Here is a 23,698-nt window from a genome sequence, read left to right as displayed (position 1 = left end):
CTTGATAAGTTCCCAAACATAGGGCTTAAGCACCCTGGGACGTTGTACTACATTAAAGGCGCTATGTAAATGCAAGTTGTTACTGTTAAGTTGCTGGTTAGTTGTGATTGTGATGAGTCAGGGGCCACTGTGTCTCCTGGGCCTTGTTTCAATTGCCTTCAGCTTGTCTTGAATTGATCCCAGTTGTCTGCCTCTCGCAGGAGATAGTGTGATAGTGTGGACAGGGTGTGCAAGGTTGCACTGTTGACCGGATGACGTGAGCTTGAGGCCATTACTGCAAGGAGAGAAGCGATTTTCGTCCCATCAGTCTAGACTGGAACAGAAGGTAGGTCCCTCGGTTAAAAGGAGAGTGTTTTTTAAAAAAATGTATTCGTTAATGGGATGTGGGTGTCACTGGCAAGGCCAGTATTTATTGCCCATCCCTAATCGCCCTTGAAAGAAAGAGTTTGCATTTATATAGCGCTTTTCACGACCACTGGATGTCTCAAAGTGCTTTACAGCCAATTAAGTACTTTTGGAGTATAGTCACTGTTGCAATGTAGGCCAATTTGTGCACAGCAAGCTTCCACAAACAGCAATGTGTTAATGACCAGATAATCTGTTTTTGTTATGTTGATTGAGGGATAAATATTGGCCAGCACACCGGGGATAACTCTTCCCCTGCTCTTCTTCGAAATAGTGCTATGGGATCTTTTACGTTCACCTGAGAGAGCAAACGAGAGGGGAGTCAGGAGGTGAGTCACTCACTGCAGAATACCCAGCCTCTGACCTGCTCTTGTAGCCACAGTATTTATGTGGCTGGTCCAGTTAGGTTTCTGATCAATGGTAACCCCAGGATGTTGATGGTGGGGGATTCGCTGATGGTAATGTCGTTAAATGTCATGGGGCGATGGTTAGACTTCTCTTGTTGAAGATAGTTATTGCCTGGCACTTGTGTGGCGTGACTGTTACTTGTCACTTATCAGCCCAAGCCTGAATGTCGTCCAGGTCTTGCTACACGCTTCATGGATTGCTTCATTATCTGAGAAGTTGCAAATGGAACTGAACACTGTGCAATCATCAGCAAACTTCCCCACTTCTGACCTTATGATGGGGGTATGGTCATTGATGAAGCAGCTGAAGATGGTTGGACCTACGACACTGCCCTGAGGAACTCCTGCAGCGATGTCCTGGGGCTGTGATGATTGGCCTCCAACAACCACAACCATCTTCTTTTGTGCTAGGTATGATTCCAGACAGTGGAGAGTTTTCCCCCTGATTCCCAGTTTTACTAGGGCTCCTTGATGCCACATTCGGTCAATTGCTGCCTTGATGTCAAGGGCAGTCACTCTCACTTCACCTCTGGAATTCAGCTCTTTTGTCCATGTTTGGACCAAGGCTGTAGTGAGGTCTGGAGCCGAGTGGTCCTGGCGGAACCCAAACTGAGCATTGGTGAGCAAGTTATTGGTGAGTGAGTGTCACTTGATAGCACTGTTGACGACACCTTCCATCACTTTGCTGATGATTGATGGGGCAATAATTGGCCGGATTGGATTTGTCCTGATTTTTGTGGACAGGATATACCTGGGCAAATTTCCATATTGTCAGGTCAATGCCAGCGTTGTAGCTCTACATCTTGGCTAGAGGCATGGCTAGTTCTGGAGCACACATCTTCAGCACGACAGCCGGGATGTTGTCAGCGCCCAAAGCCTTTGCTGTATCCGGTGCACTCAGCCATTTCTTGATATCATGTAGAGTGAATCGAATTGGCTGAAGACTGGCTTCATAGAGAGAAACTGTTCCCATTGGTAGAAGGGTCGAGAACCAGAGGACACAGATTTAAGGCAAAAGAACCAAAGGCGACACAGGAAAAAACTTTTTTTACACAGCGAGTGGTTAGGATCTGGAATGCGCTGCCTGAAAGGGGTGGTGGAGGCAGACTCAATCACAGCTTTCAAAAGGGAGTTGGATAAGTACCTGAAAGAAAGAAATTTGCAGGGCTACGGGGAAAGGGTGGGGGAGTGAGACTAGCTGAGGTGCTCTTGCAGAGAGCCGGCACGGGCTCGACGGGCCAAATGGCCTCCTTCCGTGCTGTAACCATTCTGTGATTTTATGGTGGGGACCTCCGGAGGAGGCCGAGATGATTCATCCACTTGGCACTTCTGGCCGATGATGGTTCCAAACGCTTCAGCCTTATCTTTTGCACTCCACGTGCTGGGCTCCGGCATCATTGAGGATGGGGATGTTCATGGTTGTAAGTCACTGTGGCACTCAGTCCGCAATCTCCTTTTGTAATCTAATCTGATTTAGGTGTTTTGATTTGAATTCCAAAATAAGTTCAAAACAATGCAGCAGGGGGGAGAAATTTGGTCGCTTAGCGCCCCTGGAAAGGGTGGGAACAGGGCGTTAAAGGGGTCGGAGCCATGAGCGCCCGTATTCGCGCCGCTCGGCACATTCAGCGTGCCGGTGCCGGCGGCGCTGAGCAGTACCTCTCGGGAGCGTCGAGCCGGTGTGCAACACCCCCTAGTTCAACAGTGCTTTGATTTTTGTTTTGCGCTGACCCTGTAGCGCCCCCAAGTGGGATCAAGCGGTCAGAGCAATGACTGAAAGAGGTTAAGTGTGATTATTTTTTTCTTTTGCGATTTATGTTTATGTCGGGTGAGCAAGGTATTGGGAATGTTTTTGGTTGATGATTTATTTTCCCCAGGGAAGTCTCTCTTAGGGCGCTCCAAGGCCAGCTGTTTAGCTTTGGATTTTCAGTTGCTCAGCTGGCCTAGTGCCCTAAAAGAGGTGTGGAACGCCTCCCTTAGCGCTCTGCCCCACACTCAGAGCCCAGCTGCTGAATATTGTGGCTGCAGACACAAAGCATTTCCCGGCACTAAATTTACTGCCCCACTGCCATTCGTGCCCTAATTAGCCTCCAACCGAATTTCCAGCGCGTAGAATCTCAGACTGTACTCAGAGTGCTGGAATTTTTTTTTAAAGTTGTGCATAAGTTATAAACTCACAAACAAACTTTCACTCAACCAAAGTTGGTCACTTCAGTTTTAGGACAGAAGAAACACAAGAAATAAGAACAATCTTATGTTCTTATAAGAAATAGGAGCAGGAGTAGGCCACCTGGCCCCTCGAGCCTGCTCCGCCATTTAATACGATCATGACTGATCTGATCATGGACTCAGCTCCACTTCCCTGCCCGCTCCCCATAACCCTTGACTCCCTTGTCGCTCAAAAATCTGTCCATCTCTGCCTTAAATATATTCAATGACCCACCTCCACAGCTTTCTGGGGCAGAGAATTCCACAGATTTATAACCCTCTGAGAGAAGAAATTCCTCATCTCAGTTTTAAATATTCTGAGTCTATGCCCCCTAGTTTTAGTTTCCCCCCCATGAGTGGTAATATACTCTCTGCATCCATCTTGTCCAGCCCTCTCATTATCTTATATGTTTCGATAAGATCACCTCTCATTCTTCTGAACTCCAATGAGTATAGGCCCAACCTATCCTCATAAGTCAACCCCCTCATCTCCGGAATCAACCAAGTGAATCTTCTCTGAACAGCCTCCAATGCAAGTATATCCTTCCTTAAATACGGAGACCAAAACTGTACGCAGTACTCCAGGTGTGGCCTCACCAATACCCTGTGCAGTTGTAGCAGGATTTCTCTGCTTTTATACTCCATCCCCTTTGCAATAAAGGCCAAGATTCCATTTGCCTTCCTGATTACTTGCTGTACCTGCATACTAACTTTTTGTATTTCATGCACAAGGATCCCCCAGGTCCCTTTATACTGAAGCACTTTGCAATTTTTCTCCATTTAAATTATAATCTGCTTTTCTATTTTTTCTGCCAAAGTGGATAACCTCACATTTTCCCACATTATACTCCATTTGCCAAATGTTTGCCTACTCACTTAGCCTGTCTATATCCCTTTGCAGATTTTTTGTGTCCTCCTCACAATTTGCTTTCCCACCCATCTTTATGTCATCAGCAAACTTGGCTACATTACACTCGGTCCCTTCATCCAAGTCATTAATATAGATTGTAAATAGTTGAGGCTCCAGCACCGATCCCTGCGGCACCCCACTAGTTACTGTTTGCCCACCGGAAAATGACCCGTTTATCCCGACTCTCCGTTTTCTGTTAGTTAACCAACCTCTATCCATGCTAATATATTACCCCCAACCCAGTGAGCTTTTATCTTGTGCAGTAACCTCTTATGTGGCACCTTGTCAAATGCCTTCTGGAAATCCAAATACACCACATCCACTGGTTCCCCCTTATCCACCCTGTTCATTACATCCTCAAAGAACTCCAGCAAATTTTTAACACATGATTTCCCTTTCATAAATCCATGCTGACTCTGCTTGATTGAATTGAAAGAAACAAACCTGTAAAGGGAATGAAATGCACCTCTGATATTGCCAGCAGAAAGCTGCATCAAACTATTAGAGACCAGAAGCTGCAGAATAGTAGATGAGTAAGCAACAGTGGGGAAATGCAGCATTGTAACTTTCAAATGGACAGATCACATTCAGTCACCAAAGCTGGAAAGTTGTTTAACTGGCGAGTTACTGAGTAGAATTTTCCATAATTGATCCTGGTAGTGTTATGTTCAAAATTTCAATAAAGTTATTTCTTAAGTGTTCACCATAGGATGTGATATAGTTATAGCTCATTCCTGAGATGAAGGGGTTGTCATATGAAGAAAGGTTGAGCGGGCTGGGCCTATACTCACTGGAGTTTAGAAGAATGAATGATTATCTTATTGAAACATATGATACTGAGGGGGCTTGACAGGGTAGATGCAGAGAGGATGTTGCCCCTCGTGGGGGAATCTAGAACTAGGGGGCATAGTTTCAGAATAAGGTGTCAAACATAGATGAGGAGGTATTTCTTCTCTCAGAGGGTCGTGAATCTTTGGAATTCTCTACCCGAGAGCTGTGGAGGCTGGGTCTTTGAATATATTTAAGGTGGAGATAAAACAGATTTTTGAACGATAAGGGAGTCAAGGGTTACGGGGAGTGGGCAGGGAAGTGGGGTTGAGGCCAGGATAAGATCAGCCATGATCTTATTGAATGGCGGAGTAGACTCGAGGAGCCGAATGGCCTACTCCTGCTCCTTTTTCTTATGTTCTCATTATAGCCTAGAAATTACTGTAGGTCATATTAGCAAACAACTTGTATTTACATCGTGCTTTTAACGTAGTAAACTATCCCAAGGTGCTTCACACGAGCATTATCAAACAAAATTTGACACCGAACCACATAAGAAGAAATAGGGCAGATGGCCAAAATGTAATGACTCATGGTTACTGTAAACTCACTCAGGTGCAACCTGATCCATCTTTATTCCAGCCCAAAAGTGCCAGCGTGACAAAGACACCCAGCTTATATACAGGTGACCAAGCACACATGCCACATGCGTACAGCCCCATGACCTCCGACCGCGGCGCCCTCTGGTGTCTGGTGACCCCCAAGCATTAATACATAACACAAAAGCTTGGTGAAAGAGGGAGGTTTAAAGGAGCATCTTAAAGGGTGAAGAGATAGATGGATAGGTTTAGGCAGGGAGTTCCAGAGCTTGGGGCCTCGGCAACAGAAGGCACGGCCACCAATGGTTAAGCAATTATAATCAGGGATGCTCAGGAGGGCAGAATTTGAGGAGCACAGATATCTCGGGGGGGGTTGTGAGGCCGGAGAAGATTACAGAGATAGGGAGGGGCGAGGCCATAGAGGGATTTATAAACAAGGATGAGAATTTTGAAATCGAGGCATCAGTGGACCGGGAACCAATGTAGGTCAGCGAGCACAGGGGGTGATGGGAGAGCGGGACTTGGAACAAATGATTTAGATGTTCACTTGACATTCATTGGATATTTTAACTGAAGTGTTAATTGAAAACAAACGGGTTAGCGCCCCCATTAAAGTAAGAGATCGAGAAATGGTATAAAAACCTCCAGTATTTTCGATGTTTTAAAATTAATTCTGTTTACATTTCTCATTGTCTTGAGAGTATATTCCACTGTATGGAGTTGCAGCCAGTGCATATACATTTTTTCAGGCTGCCCCAGTACGGGGCCCATCCTTATTGTCCTTGAGAAGATGGTGGTACCGCTGCAGTATTCTTGTTACAAAAAATAGTAACGATTGTGTACAACTGAGTGTCTTGTTAGGCCATTTCAGAGGGCAGTTAAGAGTCAACCACATTGCTGTGGGTCTGGAGTCACATATAGGCCAGACCGGGTAAGGGCGACAGATTTCCTTCCCTTAGTGAACCAGATGGGTTTTTACGACAATCCAGTAGTTTCATGGGCACCATTACTGATACAGGGGCTGAAATTGGGGTCGGAGGCTTCCCGCAATTGCCTCGGACCTGAAACATTTCTACGAGTTTACCTGGTGGTCCGGGAGGAGCGTGGGATTCCGGTGGGGAGGTCTTCTCTTCCTGCACTGTGGAGCGCGCACCCGTCCTCCTCATTCCGACGCAGAAGGTGCAGTCACGTGTGACTGCTCAGCCAATCAGGTACAGTATTCCACATCTTTCTCATTAATTAGCAATGAGAACTCCCTATCTACGAGTTCTCATTGCTATTGAGAAAAAAAACAAACACACTAAACACATATAATAAAAAATATAAAACACAACTCACATAATTAAAATTAATACATATTTTTTCCAAATTTTTAAAATTATGGTTAAAAATAAATGTAACGTAATGGGCAGGGTTTAAAAAAATGTTTTTTAAACATTTAATTAAATTATATTTTTGCATGTTTTTAAACCCTTACGCCTGTAAAAGTAGGCTATACGCCTGCTTTTATCAGGTGCAAGAATTTTGAGGGCATTTGCTGGGCAAGATAAGGGTAAATACCACAATCTTGCCCTTGCAAATGTCTTTGCTCTTGATATGCGTTGGATCTGGCCAGCTTGACACGATTGGAAAAGCCGGCTTTCAGCGCATGCACATTGTGTGTTGAAAACTGGCTTTTCCGATGCCTTCCCGGGTCCATACACACCTAGATTTCTGGCCCATTAGCTTTTTATTCCCGATTTATTTAATTAACTTAAGTTCCCCAGCTGCCATGGTGGATTTGAACTCACATCTCCAGATCATTAGTCCAGGGTTACGAGTCCAGTAACATAACCACTATGCTACCATTCCTGGTGAAAGGGCTGGTCCCATTATTTTTTATGAAATTTAGATTTTTTTTTTTAAAAAGGAAAAAAATCAACGTGATTTGTTACCCTCAGGTTTAACCTTGTGTTGAAACCCGCCTTGTTAAGTGTCCTAAACTAGGATTCTAGCTCCAGTTTTTTTAAAGCATGTGAAAGGAAAATGTGATGATATTGGAGGCGGTTTCTGTCCCACTCGGTGTGAAGGCAGCAGTGCAAGACAGAGCAGGAGTTTTGAAGCATTTGGAGAGTGAAAAGCAGAAAGTAATCCAGGATTAATGTCAGAGGTACAGAAAGAGGAAGTGTCTCAGGAGGATTTGGGATGCTGAAAACCAATTTAAAATGGTCAAAAGAATTGGTTAAAAATTCAATTCAAATTGTACATTCTTGAAGAGGACGAACAAAGGAACAAACATTCTCCTGATTTAAAACAATCTTCACTCCAGTCTTTCATTTTCCCACATTTTAAACAATTAGTAATAAAACTTTTGCTGTTGGGATGAGCAATTGGGACCTCCCTCCCAATCTTGCCCATACTTTTTTCTTTACTACTGCGCCCGGCAAAAACATTGGAGTTATTCCAGATACAATAAGATTACACTGAACTCCCTGCCGAAACCTCTCTGCCTCACTACCTCTTTCCTCCTTTAAGACGCTCCTTAAAATCTACCTCTTTGACCAAGCTTTTGCTGTAATTTCTTCTTATGTAGTTAAATTTGTTGTCTTATAACACCCCTGTGAAGCGCCTTAGGACGTTTTACTACGTTAAAGGTGCTATATAAATACAAGTTGCTGTTGTTGGGAGAGTTAATGTACCAGAGGGATGGGCTTCAATGGGCACTTCTCATCCCCGACTTTTCGAATGTTCTTAAGTAAATTGTTTATTTCAATTGAAAGAAAAAATAAAGTATCATACTGTACAATTTTCATTTTAATGGGACTGCCCCGTCCTTATTTCCTGCTGTTTGTCCAAGCTTCTCTGCACAGCAATCTGATTAAAGAGTGTAATGTAATGTCAGTGAGAGGTCAGATAACAAACGAGGTTTCCCTAACAGTCAGCTCTCACGAGAATCTCAAGCACTTCAGCAGCGACCCGTAATTTCGTAAAGTGTAAATGTGGGTTCAAGCCCCACTCCAGAGACTTGAGCACATAAATCCAGGCTGACACTCCAGTGCAGTGCTGAGGGAGCGCCGCACTGTCGGAGGAGCTGTCTTTTGGATGAGATGTTAAACCGAGGCCCCGTCTGCTCTCTCGGGTGGATGTAAAAGATCCCATGGCACTATTTCGAAAAAGAGCAGGGGAGTTATCTCTGGTATCCTGGCCAATATTTATCCCTCAATCAACATCACTAAAACAGATTATCTGGTCATTTAACACATTGCTGTTTGTGGGAGCTTGCTGTGCGCAAATTGGCTGCCGGATTTCCCACATTACAACAGTGACTACACTCCAAAAGTAGTTCATTGGCTGTAAAGTTCTTGGTCGTGAAAGGTGCTATATAAATGCAAGTCTTACTTTTAAATTATTACTTTTTGAAACATGAGCACTGCGCAATAGCAGGAAACGATCCCAAAAGCAGGCGGTTCAGTGGGGGCTTTGTTACTGATACAGAAATAAAACAATGTCGAACGACTGAAATGTTCTGATCGCCATCTGGAATCATATCAAACCTCATACTGGAATTTCTCAGGATTGATCCAGAGGGTGAGATCTTTTGAAATCACTAATGATCGACCACATTGAATTCATCCTTCCAGCTGGCCTCCGGTGATACAGCAAATCCTCCTCAAATGAAAGACGTTTAGTAATTTTACAACTAGGTCACTTGCCAGGTTACAGCAACATTAGTGTTTCATTAGGACGCCAGTTAAGTGAGAGATATTGTGATGCCCATCTCAACAACTATTTCGGAGCCAGCAAACAAAGTCCTGCCAGGCAGTAATGTGCCAACAGGTGGCGACATCCCACCACAAGGACGGCGACACTTCTTACTCTGCCACCCTCACCGCCCGGTAATATCACTCTCTGTAAAATAATCTGGGATCATTTACAACAAAATCATTTACAGAAAATGAATGATGTTAAAGTGGAATACTGGATTCTTCCACTGGACCCCTGCTGACCAGTCATTTAAAGTGGGTTTTAAATGTTAGAATTGCGAACGTTTACTCTATCTCCGTTGTGTTGTGGGAATTGCATTACCAACTCCACAAATGAACCTCCCATTCTATCTCATTATTCTATCTCTCAACGTTTTTGGCAGATCCCCTCAAAGCTGGGATATGTCTAATGAATTATTACCTGGACTTTTGAACTTTGGGATACATTATCCATAAAGCTCTCTTCTACAATTCCAAATTCTAATCATTTTCATCTCAGAGCCCAGAGAAACTTGTGGTCAAAATGTTTATCTTGCTGAATGCAGGTAGATAAATGAATCTACATCTCTTTTGGGTGGGGGTAGGGAGAGGGGCGGGAGGGGGAGCAGTGCTTTAGCCAGTTGATCATCTGGGCACTCTCTCCCATTTGGTGTGAAATACTATAATGATGGTCAAGGAATACAAGAGTAAACCTGAAATTTATTTCCGTCTTTCCCTTTGTACCAAATATTTCAGAGTACTAGTTAGTGAGACTTAAATGTTTCATTTAAATAATCATGAGTAAATGTTGGACTTTTATTCAGAACCTTTCTCCAAACTTGATTAATGGTAACAGTCCTTCTAGAACTTACACAGGAATTTCTTGATGAAAAAAAGTCCAGGATCCATCTAGTTCGTCGCATGATAAAAGAATTGTTTGCTTGATTGCTTTGGGTTTTCTCTCAAGCCCACATAGATATAAAATAAATGCAGTTGCTATTTAGAAGACGTCACAAAACATAACCAACATTAAATGCCAACTTTCAAAACGAAAAGTTTTCATTGTCACACACAATGCTGTATTTGGGAAAGAACTAACTTGAATATAGTGACATTGGAGTCAAGATGAAGAGAAGGGCTAGTTGTGATTGACATGAGCAGTGACCAGGGAGGAGGAACCACATCATTTGCAGAAAAATGGTCAGCAAAGCCCAACCCAATAATTCAAGCTCCCCAAGCACACAGGCTTCGCTTATACCACAAGTGTTGGCCTCTGCAAGTAAACCCTTTCCAAGATTTACAGCACAGTACTGATTTATGTTCGACATTGTACTTTTATTCATAAATGTTTCGCAGGAGGAAAATTCAAGATGGCCGCTCATACGAACGGCACAACATTTTGGAGCAAGTGGATTGGTTTAGCTTCCCCGTTCTTTTATTGGTCGCTATTGCTGACTGCCCAATCTTGATTTGTAGCTTTGTGAACTTCATAACTGGTGGCTTTCATTCTTGCTTGCCACTTGTTGGTCGCCTAACTGTCTTGCTGTTGATTTGCTGCTATCTTATGAATGTTACATCTGAGTCAATCAGCTTCAAACAATTTGACTATAATTGAGTGATTCCAAAGTGCAACACAGGAAGTGTGATGCAGCAAATGTTAGAGATACAGGTTGAACCTCCCTTACCCGGAACCCTCGGGACCTGGCTGGTTCGGGATAAGGGATTTTTCCGGTCGAGGGGTGGTCACGTTAAATTGGATGGTACAGGTACTGAGCAAGGGGATATCGGGGCAAGCTGGCTTGGGGCTGGGAGTGTGGCAGAGAGATCATGGGGGGGGGTGGATCACGGGGTCAGGCCAGCGATTGCGGGAGTCGACAGCGAGGAAGGACTTCAATTTGTTCATGTTGGAGTGGCCGGGAATGGTTCTGGACGAGGGGTGTTGCCAGATAAAGGAGGTTCAACCTGTACAAGCAGATCTCCCCGCCATTGCTCACAAAGTCAGATGATATGATGTGTTACAAGGACAGGAGTGTTATACAGAGAATGTACAGCACAGAAACAGGCCATTCAGCCCAATGGGTCCGTGCCGGCGTTTAAGCTCCACACGATCCTCCTCCCACCCCTCTTCATCCAATAAGCATTTCATTCCATTCTTTTCTCCCTCATGTGTTTATCAAGCTGGCCCTTAAATGCATCGATACTATTCACTGCAACCACTCCCTGTGGTAGCGAGTTCCACATTCTCACCACTCTCTGGGTAAAGGCGTTTCTCCTGAATTCCCCATTGGATTAGTGACAATCATATTTATTACCCCTAGTCTTGGTCTCCACACAAGTGCAAACATCTTCTCTACGTCTACCCTATCAAAACCCTTCATAATTTTAAAGACCACGAACAGGTCACCTCGCAGCCATCTCTTTTCTCGAGAACAGAGCTCCAGCCTGTCCAGTCTTTCCTGATAGTCATAACCTCTCAGTTCTGGTATCATCTGGTATGTCTCGGAGCGGGTGCAGGACATTTTGAAATGGGAGGGAGAACAGCCAGTTGTCGTGGTGCACATTGGTACCAACGACATAGGTAAAAAAAGGGATGAGGTCCTACGAAAAGAATTTAAGGAGCTAGGAGCTAAATTAAAAAGTAGGACCTCAAAAGTAGTAATCTCGGGATTGCTACCAGTGCCACGTGCTAGTCAGAGTAGGAATCGCAGGATAGCGCAGATGAATACGTGGCTTGAGCAGTGGTGCAGCAGGGAGGGATTCAAATTCTTGGGGCATTGGAACCGGTTCTGGGGGAGGTGGGACCAGTACAAACCGGACGGTCTGCACCTGGGCAGGACCGGAACCAATGTCCTAGGGGGAGTGTTTGCTAGTGCTGTTGGGGAGGAGTTAAACTAATATTGCAGGGGGATGGGAACCTATGCAGGGAGACAGAGGGAGACAAAAATGAGGCAAAAGCAAAAGACAGAAAGGAGATGAGGAAAAGTGGAGGGCAGAGAAACCCAAGGCAAAGAACAAAAAGGGCCACTGTACAGCAAAATTCTAAAAGGACAAAGGGTGTTAAAAAAGCAAGCCTGAAGGCTTTGTGTCTTAATGCAAGGAGTATCCGCAATAAGGTGGATGAATTAACTGTGCAAATAGATGTTAACAAATATGATGTGATTGGGATTACGGAGACGTGGCTCCAGGATGATCAGGGCTGGGAACTCAACATCCAGGGGTATTCAACATTCAGGAAGGATAGAATAAAAGGAAAAGGAGGTGGGGTAGCATTGCTGGTTAAAGAGGAGATTAATGCAATAGTTAGGAAAGACATTAGCTTGGATGATGTGGAATCTATATGGGTAGAGCTGCAGAACACTAAAGGGCAAAAAACGTTAGTGGGAGTTGTGTACAGACCTCCAAACAGTAGTAGTGATGTTGGGGAGGGCATCAAACAGGAAATTAGGAGTGCATGCAATAAAGGTGCAGCAGTTATAATGGGTGACTTTAATATGCACATAGATTGGGCTAGCCAAACTGGAAGCAATACGGTGGAGGAGTGCATAAGGGATGGTTTTCTAGACCAATATGTCGAGGAACCAACTAGGGGGGAGGCCATCTTAGACTGAGTGTTGTGTAATGAGAGAGGATTAATTAACAATCTCATTGTGCGAGGCCCCTTGGGGAAGAGTGACCATACTATGGTGGAATTCTGCATTAGGATGGAGAATGAAACAGTTAATTCAGAGACCATGGTCCAGAACTTAAAGAAGGGTAACTTTGAAGGTATGAGGCGTGAATTGGCTAAGATAGATTGGCAAATGATACTTAAGGGGTTGACTGTGGATGGGCAATGGCAGACATTTAGAGACCGCATGGATGAATTACAACAATTGTACATTCCTGTCTGGCGTAAAAATAAAAAAGGGAAGGTGGCTCAACCGTGGCTAGGACAAAGGGTTTGATTAGGGCAGGGAAAATGGAGTACGAGAAGAAGCTTGCAGGGAACATTAAGGCGGATTGCAAAAGTTTCTATAGGTATGTAAAGAGAAAAAGGTTAGTAAAGACAAACGTAGGTCCCCTGCAGTCAGAATCAGGGGAAGTCATAACGGGGAACAAAGAAATGGCAGACCAATTGAACAAGTACTTTGGTTCGGTATTCACTAAGGAGGACACAAACAACCTTCCGGATATAAAAGGGGTCAGAGGGTCCAGTAAGGAGAAGGAACTGAGGGAAATCTTTATTAGTCGGGAAATTGTGTTGGGGAAATTGATGGGATTGAAGGCCGATAAATCCCCAGGGCCTGATGGACTGCATCCCAGAGTACTTACGGAGGTGGCCTTGGAAATAGCGGATGCATTGACAGTCATTTTCCAACATTCCATTGACTCTGGATCAGTTCCTATCGAGTGGAGGGTAGCCAATGTAACCCCACTTTTTAAAAAAGGAGGGAGAGAGAAAGCAGGGAATTATAGACCGGTCAGCCTGACCTCAATAGTGGGTAAAATGATGGAATCAATTATTAAGGATGTCATAGCAGCGCATTTGGAAAATGGTGACATGATAGGTCCAAGTCAGCATGGATTTGTGAAAGGGAGATCATGCTTGACAAATCTTCTGGAATTTTATGAGGATGTTTCCAGTAAAGTGGACAAAGGAGAACCAGTTGATGTGGTATATTTGGACTTTCAGAAGGCTTTCGACAAGGTCCCACACAAGAGATTAATGTGCAAAGTTAAAGCACATGGGATTGGGGGTAGTGTGCTGACGTGGATTGAGAACTGGTTGTCAGACAGGAAGCAAAGAGTAGGAGTAAATGGGTACTTTTCAGAATGGCAGGCAGTGACTAGTGGGGTACCGCAAGGTTCTGTGCTGGGGCCCCAGCTGTTTACATTGTACATTAATGATTTAGACGAGGGGATTAAATGTAGTATCTCCAAATTTGCGGATGACACTAAGTTGGGTGGCAGTGTGAGCTGCGAGGAGGATGCTATGAGGCTGCAGAGTGACTTGGATAGGTTAGGTGAGTGGGCAAATGCGTGGCAGATGAAGTATAATGTGGATAAATGTGAGGTTATCCACTTTGGTGGTAAAAACAGAGAGACAGACTATTATCTGAATGGTGACAGATTAGGAAAAGGGAAGGTGCAACGAGACCTGGGTGTCATGGTACATCAGTCATTGAAGGTTGGCATGCAGGTACAGCAGGCGGTTAAGAAAGCAAATGGCATGTTGGCCTTCATAGCGAGGGGATTTGAGTACAGGGGCAGGGAGGTGTTGCTACAGTTGTACAGGGCCTTGGTGAGGCCACACCTGGAGTATTGTGTACAGTTTTGGTCTCCTAACTTGAGGAAGGACATTCTTGCTATTAAGGGAGTGCAGCGAAGATTCACCAGACTGATTCCCGGGATGGTGGGACTGACCTATCAAGAAAGACTGGATCAACTGGGCTTGTATTCACTGGAGTTCAGAAGAGTGAGAGGGGACCTCATAGAAACGTTTAAAATTCTGACGGGTTTGGACAGGTTGGATGCAGGAAGAATGTTCCCAATGTTGGGGAAGTCCAGAACCAGGGGTCACAGTCTAAGGATAAGGGGTAAGCCATTTAGGACCGAGATGAGGAGAAACTTCTTCACCCAGAGAGTGGTGAACCTGTGGAATTCTCTACCACAGAAAGTAGTTGAGGCCAATTCACTAAATATATTCAAAAGGGAGTTAGATGAAGTCCTTACTACTCGGGGGATCAAGGGGTATGGCGTGAAAGCAGGAAGGGGGTATTGAAGTTTCATGTTCAGCCATGAACTCATTGAATGGCGGTGCAGGCTAGAAGGGCTGAATGGCCTGCTCCTGCACCTATTTTCTATGTTTCTATCATCCTAGTAAATCTTTTATGCACCTTCTCCAGTGCCTTGATAATATGGAGAACAGAACTGTGCATAGTGCTCCAAGTGTGCTCTAACCAAGGTTCTAACCTAGTTTAACACGACCTCTCTGCTTTTCAATTCCATTCCTCTAGAAATGAACCCCAGTTCTTTGTTTGCATTTTTATGGCCTTGTTAACCTGCATGCATCGCTGCTTTTAGTGATCCGTGTGTCTGTACCCCTAGACCCTCTGCTCCTCTACCCCATTTAAACTCTTACTTCCAAAAACAACAACTTATATTTATATATATAATTATATACAAAAGCAAAATACTGTGGATGCTGGAATCTGGAATAAAAACAGAAAATGCTGGAAATCTCAGCAGGTCAGGCAGCATCTATGGAGAGGAAGCAGAGTTAACGTTTCGGGTCGATGACCCTTTGTCATAATTTGTATTTATATAGCGCCTTTAATGTAGTAAAATGCCCCAAGGCACTTCACACGAGTGTTATAAGACAAAAAAATTAAACTTGACACCGAGCCAGTTAAGAAGAAATTCTGGCAGAAAGAGGTTGTTTTTAAGGAGTGTCTTAAAGAGGAAAAAGAGGTGGAGAGGTTTAGGGAGGAAGTTCCAGAGCTTGGGGCCCAGGCAGCTGCAGGCACGGCCGCCGATAGTTGAGCGATTATATTCAGGGATGTTCAAGAGGGCAGAATTAGAGGAGTGCAGATATCTCGGGGGGTTGTGGGGCTGAAAGAGATTACAGAGATAGGGAGGGGCGAGGCCATGGAGGGATTTGTGGAAAGTATTATGTGGCCTCTTTATTCCTCCTACCAAAATGCACCACCTCACATTGAAATTCATTTGCCATTTACACGCCCATTCTGCAAGTTTATTCTTGTATTTTGTTGCAGTCTTTTTCAGTATTTGGTGTCATCCACAAATTTTGAAAATTGTACTTCTGATTCCCGAGTCTAAATCATTTATGTAAATAGTGAACAAGAGTGGTCCCAGTACCGATCCTTGTGGTACAGTATATTAAAATCCCATGGCACGATTCAAAGAGCAGTCAGGGAGTAGTCTCTTGGCAGACATTCTGCCCTCACCACAAGTGATTCACCTCAGTGGTGTCTGTGAGATCTTGCTATTGGCAAAATGGCTTCTGTGCTTGCTTACACAATTGTGACTATTCTCCAAATTACCTCACTGTATGAAGGGCTTAGAGATATTTGGGAGAGGTGATAAGATGTTAGATAAATGCTTGCCTTTGCTTCCTCTGTAAATAATGACACGGTAGCTACTTTACAATACAGATTTTATGCATTACCCCCGAAAAAAACATCTGTCTCTAAATAAACGTGGGAATTTGTGAACCTCTGCTATTGGAAAGACAGAATAATGAGTTGAAAATTGAACCTACTTCTGGAGCTCACTGGGGTACACAGCTTCATTAGTGGGAAATCCAAATAATTTCTGCAGAATGAGAAGTGAGCTCCATTTCCATCACTATACAAGACACATTTCAGCAACTTCTGAACGCGCGAGATCTGCATCTTACTGGAAATGTCCCGGGGGAAGTCAGAGGGGTGTTGGCGAGCTCTGCTTCTATAGCAACGAGGGGGGAATCTGAACAATTCTTCACAGGGACTGCTGCTGTCCATTATGCCAGTCTTCAGCCTTTTGTGCACTTCTTCCTCGATTAGAAAATGCAGTGTTGCCCCACTCTCCCTGCTTACATACCACTGTCAGTTGCCGTGCATCTGAAAAGACAGAATGGCTGAATCCTCTCGTGATTTAATGTGATTACTGCCTGGGTCAATACCGTTGACATGTGATGTGGAGAGGTTGCACTGGGAACAATGTGGACAGGCTGAAAGGTGAGAGACAGATGAGTGATGACTGCCGCGAATGGGGCCGAGATGGGAGCGGCTCCCAAGCCCATGCTCAGTCTCGCGCTCTGTCTCTCTGCTTGTAATAGGGAGGGACGGACGGACATGAGCACCATTGGGACCCAGCAGCTGATCAAGGAGAACCTCGGTGTGACAGAGTGCTGTGCGGATGCTCCTGTCATTCAGCTGCAGAACGAGCAGAGAATGGGATTAGTGGTGATGAGAGCCCCCAAAAAAGGTTTCCGGTTTACTCAGCATCGCTCAGGGCTAGCTTTATCCTATCCCCCTCCCTCCCAGTCACGCTGCACTAAAGTGCACACAGCACAGCGAAAGCCAGCCGAGCAAACTAAACCAGTAATCCCCTCTCCTTGGAGGACGGGAATTAAACAGATTTAGATAAATTACCCACCCCAGTGAAGTCCAGACCATACCACCACTCCCACTGCTGGGTGCTGCTGAGTCGCTGAGGGAAACCCTATGGTTGAATCAGCTCAGGACACATGGATAATGTAGAGCGAGAGAAGTAGGTGTCCATGTGCAGAATGAGACAGGAATTGGAGGAATCGCAGCTGCAGAGACTCCCGAGTTGCAGGAAATCTCCAATCAACATACACAGTGCTGGACAACTGTGAAGTGGGCAGTGACAGTGACTCAAAGGATGGTGGTCCTGAACAACACTAGCACTACAGCAAGGCATTACCGGAGGCTGGAAAGCATGTGGGCCACAAGACTAGGAGAATGGTAGTTCAGATTGAGTGTCCAAAATCCAGAGTTCCGGAATCCGGACTGATTGGTGGCATGGTCGTCCGGAATCCATAAAATGTTCGGGCCTCGCCTCACTGCCCCTCGCCTCGCTCACCGCCCCTCGCCTCACCGCTGCCCGACCTCGGGCCTCGCCTCACTGTCCCTCGCCTCACCGCTGCCCGACCTCGGGCCTCGCCTCACTGTCCCTCACCTCACCGCTGCCCAACCTCGGGCCTCGCCTCACTGTCCCTCGCCTCACCGCTGCCCGACCTCGGGCCTCGCCTCACCGTCCCTCGCCTCGCCGCTGCCCAACCTCGGGCCTCGCCTCACTGTCCCTCGCCTCACCGCTGCCCAACCTCAGGCCTCGCCGCACCGTCCCTCGCCGCTGCCCGACCTCGGGCCTCGCCTCACCGTCCCTCGCCTCGCCGCTGCCCAACCTCGGGCCTCGCCTCACCGTCCCTCGCCGCTGCCCGACCTCGGGCCTCGCCTCACCGCCCCTCGCCACTGTCCTTACCTCGAGCCTCACCTTGCGCCACTACCCTTACCTCGAGGCCTCCTCGCCAATCCACCCGAACACCTCCTCCGCGATGGGGCCGCCCGACCAGCTCCTCAGCGGCGGGGCCCCGGCCGATGACCTCATCCCTCATCGTCCGATTAACACCACCCCTCCCCCCGCCCCCCACTTCTGACATTCCGAAATCCAGAAATACCCGAACCTGGGCTTGGGTGTTTCCGAATTTGTGACATCAGAAAGACGTTCAAAAATCCGGCAAAACGCAAAATCTGGAACGGCCTCGGTCCTGAATTCGGGGCGCTGCACCTGTCGCGGGAAACTCGATAACCAGAGGAGTAAACAGCCTTTTTTTTACATTAGTGACTGGCAGTCCCAAATTGTTTTTCTTTTTTGTTCGTTCATGGAATGTGGGCATCGCTGGCAAGGCCAGCATTTATTGCCCGTCCCTATCCTGGGCCACATCCTGGGACCACGTGGGCCTGGACCACCAACGAACATGGAAAATTCTCATTGATAATAATGGTGAGTTCCGTTTGTACGAGCTCTCATTATTATCCATGGGAATACCCCCAAAAACACAGAAACACAACACAATAAATAATATCATGACACGTGACCCATCCACCTGGGATTCTGCTCATTTTTACAGAACCAATTCCTTCTCACAGCAAAATTAATTGAAATTGAATTAAATTAAATGTTTTAAGAAAAAAAATGTTTTGAAAATGTTTTAATAGGGTTAAAAATAAACTTACCTGAATGGACAGGGTTTTTAATATAAAAATTAGTGATAACATTTAAGTTTTCTATCTTTTAAAACCCTTACGAAGGTTCACCAGACTGATTCCTGGGATGGCTGGACTGACATATGAGGAGAGACTGGATCAACTTTATACATTGGAGTTTAGAAGGATGAGAGGGGATCTCATAGAAACATACAAGAGTCTGACGGGACGGGACAGGTTAGATGCGGGAAGAATGTTCCCGATGTTGGGGAAGTTCAGAACCAGGGGACACAGTCTTAGGATAAGGGGTAGGCCATTTAGGACTGAGATGAGGAGAAACTTCTTCACTCAGAGAGTTGTTAACCTGTGGAATTCCCTGCCGCAGAGAGTTGTTGATGCCAGTTCATTGGATATATTCAAGAGGGAGTTAGATATGGCCCTTGCGGCTAAGGGGATTAAGGGGTATGGAGAGAAAGCAGGAAAGGGGTACTGAGGTGAATGATCAGCCATGATCTTATTGAATGGTGGTGCAGGCTCGAAGGGCCGAATGGCCTACTCCTGCACCTAATTTCTATGTTTCTTACGCTGGTAAAAGCAGGCCTTACGCCAATTTTACCAGACGTAAGAGTTTTAAGAACATTCGCTGGGCAGGAGTTGGGCAAATAGCCCAAATCTCCGCCCGCGAAGGCCCTTCTCCCGGGGATGCGTTGGAACGGTCAAAGGATATTTTGACCGTTCGCAAGTGCCGGATTTCAGTGCGTGCGCTTTGCGTGCCTAAAGCCGGAATTTGCGGGGCCTCTTTGGACGCGTGCGCACATCGTACACACCCGGAGAGGACGCAATTTACCCCCCAATATTTTCAGGAGAAAGAAGGAAATGGGGGGGGGGGGGGAATGGAGTGGTGGTCGTAAAAAAAAACCCCACTGCATTACAACCTACGAATGTTCGAATGGGTTGCATTAAGACAGAATCCATATAGATAGAATTAAGGAATAGGAAGAGAAATAGTACAATTCTGTGGGCATTAGAGGCCAGCAAACAGTGGAGATGAGGTAGAGCGAGTGATTATGCAGTCATGTCAGATATATTTAACAACAGCGGTGATTTTAACCATTCCAAGATGGACTGGGATAAAGATGATGCATTTGGTCAGAACAGGTAATTTTATTTGGAATGCATCCAAGACTGCCTTCTCGATCAATATGTTTCTATCAAACATGGAGAGGATCATTGCTTGACTTCATTCGGAGAAGTGAAGCAATGCCAAATAACTGAGGTGAGTGTAGGCGAACAATTGGGAAATAGCGATCACAACATAATTAGGTTCAAAGTAAAAATAGATGATCATTAAGAATCAAATTGAAGGTTGCTGTAAAAGGCAAAAGCAAATCAGCGAGGTAAGAAAAGATCTGATAGAAATGAACTGAGTAGAGAAGTTAGCAAACACGATGACAGATCAAGGTTGTGGAATTTTAAAATACGAGAGGAATTGAGTTCAAAATATATTCCAATAAGGTGAATCAAGAAATAAAAATGACACGTAAACAAACTTAACATGGAGGCAGATGATAAAATCTTATGATAACAATACCAAAGAAAATCATGAGGAATATAAAAAGGGTAGCAGGGATCTGACTAACAGTATCAGCCGTGGCTCAGTGGGCAGCACCCTCGTCTCTGAGTCAGAAGGTTGTAGGTTCAAATCCCACTCCAGAGACTTGAACACAAAAATCTAGGCTGGTGCTGCACTGTAGGAGGTGCTGTCTTTCGGATGGGATATTTTACGTCCACCTGAGAGCAGACGGGGCCTCGGTTTAACGTCTCATCCGAAATATGCCACCTCCGACAGTGCGGCACTCTCCTGGAGTGTCAGCCTGGATTTATGTGCTCAAAAGTTCCTGGGGTGGGACTTGAACCCACAATCTTCGGACTCAGAGGCAAGGGTGCTACTCACTAGATTGCCACAGCTAGATTGGACAGTGGCAGTAAAACAGTCCCTGAGAGACAGATGAACTACCTCCCCCCCCACCACAAATGACTCATTCACCTGTTTGTTGGCAAAGACAAGTAGAGCAGCATCGTGCAATTCGCCCTCTGCAAGCATCCGCATCAGCTCCTCGCGTGCCTCATTCACACGCTCTTGGTCATTGCTGTCAACGACAAATATCAACCCTAGAAAAATTACAGAAAGTGGGCTGAACATCTCGGACTGCAGAGTTAATATTTCTCCCGCTCTCCTCTCCATATCCTTCAAAGCACACCAATTCCCCGACCATGGCCAGGTTATGAACCTGCTCCCAGGCTTTTCATAAGAAATAGGAGCAGGAGTAGGCCCTTCGGCCCCTCGAGCCTGCTCCGTAATCCAATAAGATCATGGCTGATCTTCGACCTCAACTTCACTTTCCCGTCCGACCTCCCCTAGAGTCCAAAAATCTATCGATCTCAGCCTTGAATATACTCAACGGCTCTCCATCTACAGCCCTCTGGGGCAGAGAATTCCAAAGATTCACCACCCTCTGAGTGAAGAAATTCCTCTTCATCTCAGTGCTAAATGGCCGTTGTACACTATAAATCAGCCACCAGGAGGCCGTTAGCTGAGACACACACAGATTTTCCTACTCAGGCCCAAACATAAAAAAGATGAGGAACTTGCCAAGTAGCGGACTCCTGTTCCAAACCCTTCAATTACCGTGCCAATGAGTGACATTAGTACCAATGCACTCTGCCATCAAACACTTCATTTTGTGCATGTAGAAGCATCAGTATGCAGCTTTACCCACCTTTCTATTGAGATGAAATCACTTCTATACTAATGGTTAAGCATTACACAACTAGCACATTATTAAACAACTAATGTGTGACATGGGGGAAAGAGACAGGAGGGGAGAATATACAAAATACTCTTTGCTCCCATTTTGGCTACGAGCCTCGATTGTCTGTTTGCAATTATTTTATTGCTGCTGTTAATGAGATTTAAATAAATGGGTTAATGTAAGCGCTGAAATAATGCTGATCGAAAGATACAGATATCAGTGCCTACGTCACAGCAATGCTTACTTTTATTCTCCTTATCCACCCCAAATGGCATCGAGGACCAGCAGGCAATCCGGCAGTTTGATGGAGTCACTCATTGACAGACTGACAAAGTGAGCCCCTGCTGACAATCCTTTCTTCTCTTCTCCCCCCTCCAATAAAGAGGGAAGCCACAAAAACTATACCTAGGTTAAGATTTGTGAGGCAGGGGTGGTGATGGAGTTGTTTTGTGAATTTTCCGCTTCTCAAAGTGAATTGAACACTTTCCATCCAAGAGCCGATGTTAAACCTGCCCAACCAACTGCTGTGTTTCCCACATTACAACACTCACTACTACTTCATTGGCTGTAAAGCGCTTTAGCATGTCCTGAGGCCGCGAGTGGCATTGTAGAAACACAAGTTCGCTCCTTCTTTAAATGCTTTCTGTAAGATTTCTAAATCTCTCTGGGCTTACATTTGACAGTGAGACGATTCTCTTTAAAATAATTGACACAGTTTATTAAAAACACACACATGCATTTAACAGCAGTCGTCAAATATCCTACAGATCTACCTTAGTTACAACAGAGATACAATAAGGTTATAATAACGAGTGATATACATTACATCCCTTTGGATGGCTGGTTTGAACACATGGCTCGCTGTTTCAGCTGGTCTTAAAAAGGAATGTCTTCTTGTGCCGTGTGTCCAAGAGAGAGAGCAACCTGTGTGGCTCGAGTTTTAAAATCCCTTAAGTCCATTGCCCCTCCGAAAGCCTCATGATTGGATCTTGGCTCCAGGGCAGCTCCTTATTGGCTCTCCTCACACATGTGGTTGTCTGGGGGCCAATACACAAAAGCCACGCAGCATCTCTGTGGGCTCTGTGGGCATCCATTTTGTTTCAACACTAACAGGCTTTTCCGTATAATCTAAATTTTTAACATTTATACATACTCATAATCAATTTTAATCATGAATACACACTTTTATTCTTATATTTCCATCACAAAGACCACTTACTTCAACTGCTGCAACATTGCCCACCTCTGCCCCTAATTCAGCCCCATTGCCTCTGAAACCCACATTCACGCTCTCATCACCTCCAGACTCAATTACTCCAAACCTCTGCTTGCTGGTCTCTCACCCTCCATAAACCCCAAGTTGTTGAAAACTCTGCTGCACACGTCCTGGCAAACATATATTGGCCCCCTGTTCTCATTAAGTTTCTCCATGGATTTGTCCCACCTCCAGTTCTATTCCCCCCACCCCCTAATTCCTCTGACCCTAGCCCACCGTGGCAGAGCCTTCAGTCACCTTGGGTCCTATTCTCTGCAATTCTCTCCCTAAATGTTTCCACACCTCGCTCTTTTCCTTCAAAAAAGGTTATCAGAACCCATCTCTTTGACCAGATTTTTGGTTAGTCCTACAAATCCCCTGGGAGGACAGACGCACCAATATTAGCGTCCTCGACCAGGCCAACATCCCCAGCATGGAAGCACTGACCACACTCGATCAGCTCCGCTGGGCAGGTCACATAGTTCGCATGCCAGACACGAGACTCCCAAAAGAAAGCGCTCTACTCGGAACTCCTTCATGGCAAACGAGCCAAAGGCGGGCAGAGGAAACGTTACAAGGACACTCTCAAAGCAACATCCCCACTGACACCTGGGAATTCCTGGCCAAAGACCACCCTAAGTGGAGGAAGTGCATCCGGGAGGACGCTGAGCACCTCGAGTCTCATCGCCGAGAGCATGCAGAAAACAAGCGCAGGCAGCAGAAGGAGCGTGCGGCAAACCTGTCCCACCCTCCCTTACCCTCAACGGCTGTCTGTCCCACCTGTAACAGCGACTGTGGTTCTCGTATTGGACTGTACAGCCACCCAAGTACTCATTTTAAGAGTGGAAGCAAGTCTTCCTCGATTCCGAGGGGCTGCCTATGATGATGATGGTTAGTTCTT

General features: G+C 45.5%; 1 protein-coding gene across 3 annotated transcripts in view; it reads right to left on the bottom strand.

Annotated features, from left to right (window-relative positions):
- Positions 1 to 23,698, bottom strand: part of fkbp11 (FKBP prolyl isomerase 11) — a 38,645-nt gene that overhangs the window by 9,071 nt on the left and 5,876 nt on the right. For 2 of the 3 annotated variants that reach the window (XM_070869349.1, XM_070869352.1), the window contains exon 1: positions 20,777 to 20,955. In XM_070869349.1, coding sequence (XP_070725450.1) covers positions 20,777 to 20,932 — 156 coding nt within the window. In that variant the 5' untranslated portion in view covers positions 20,933 to 20,955. Of the gene's footprint in view, positions 1 to 20,776; positions 20,956 to 23,698 lie in introns of those variants that run through there. The other variant, XM_070869353.1, reaches the window with a different exon arrangement.

The sequence above is a fragment of the Pristiophorus japonicus genome, chromosome X (assembly GCF_044704955.1).
Source record: "Pristiophorus japonicus isolate sPriJap1 chromosome X, sPriJap1.hap1, whole genome shotgun sequence".
Classification (NCBI taxonomy): domain Eukaryota; kingdom Metazoa; phylum Chordata; class Chondrichthyes; family Pristiophoridae; genus Pristiophorus; species Pristiophorus japonicus.
The sequence above is the reverse complement of the archived record's forward strand: the minus strand, read 5'-3'. Positions and strand labels throughout refer to the sequence as shown.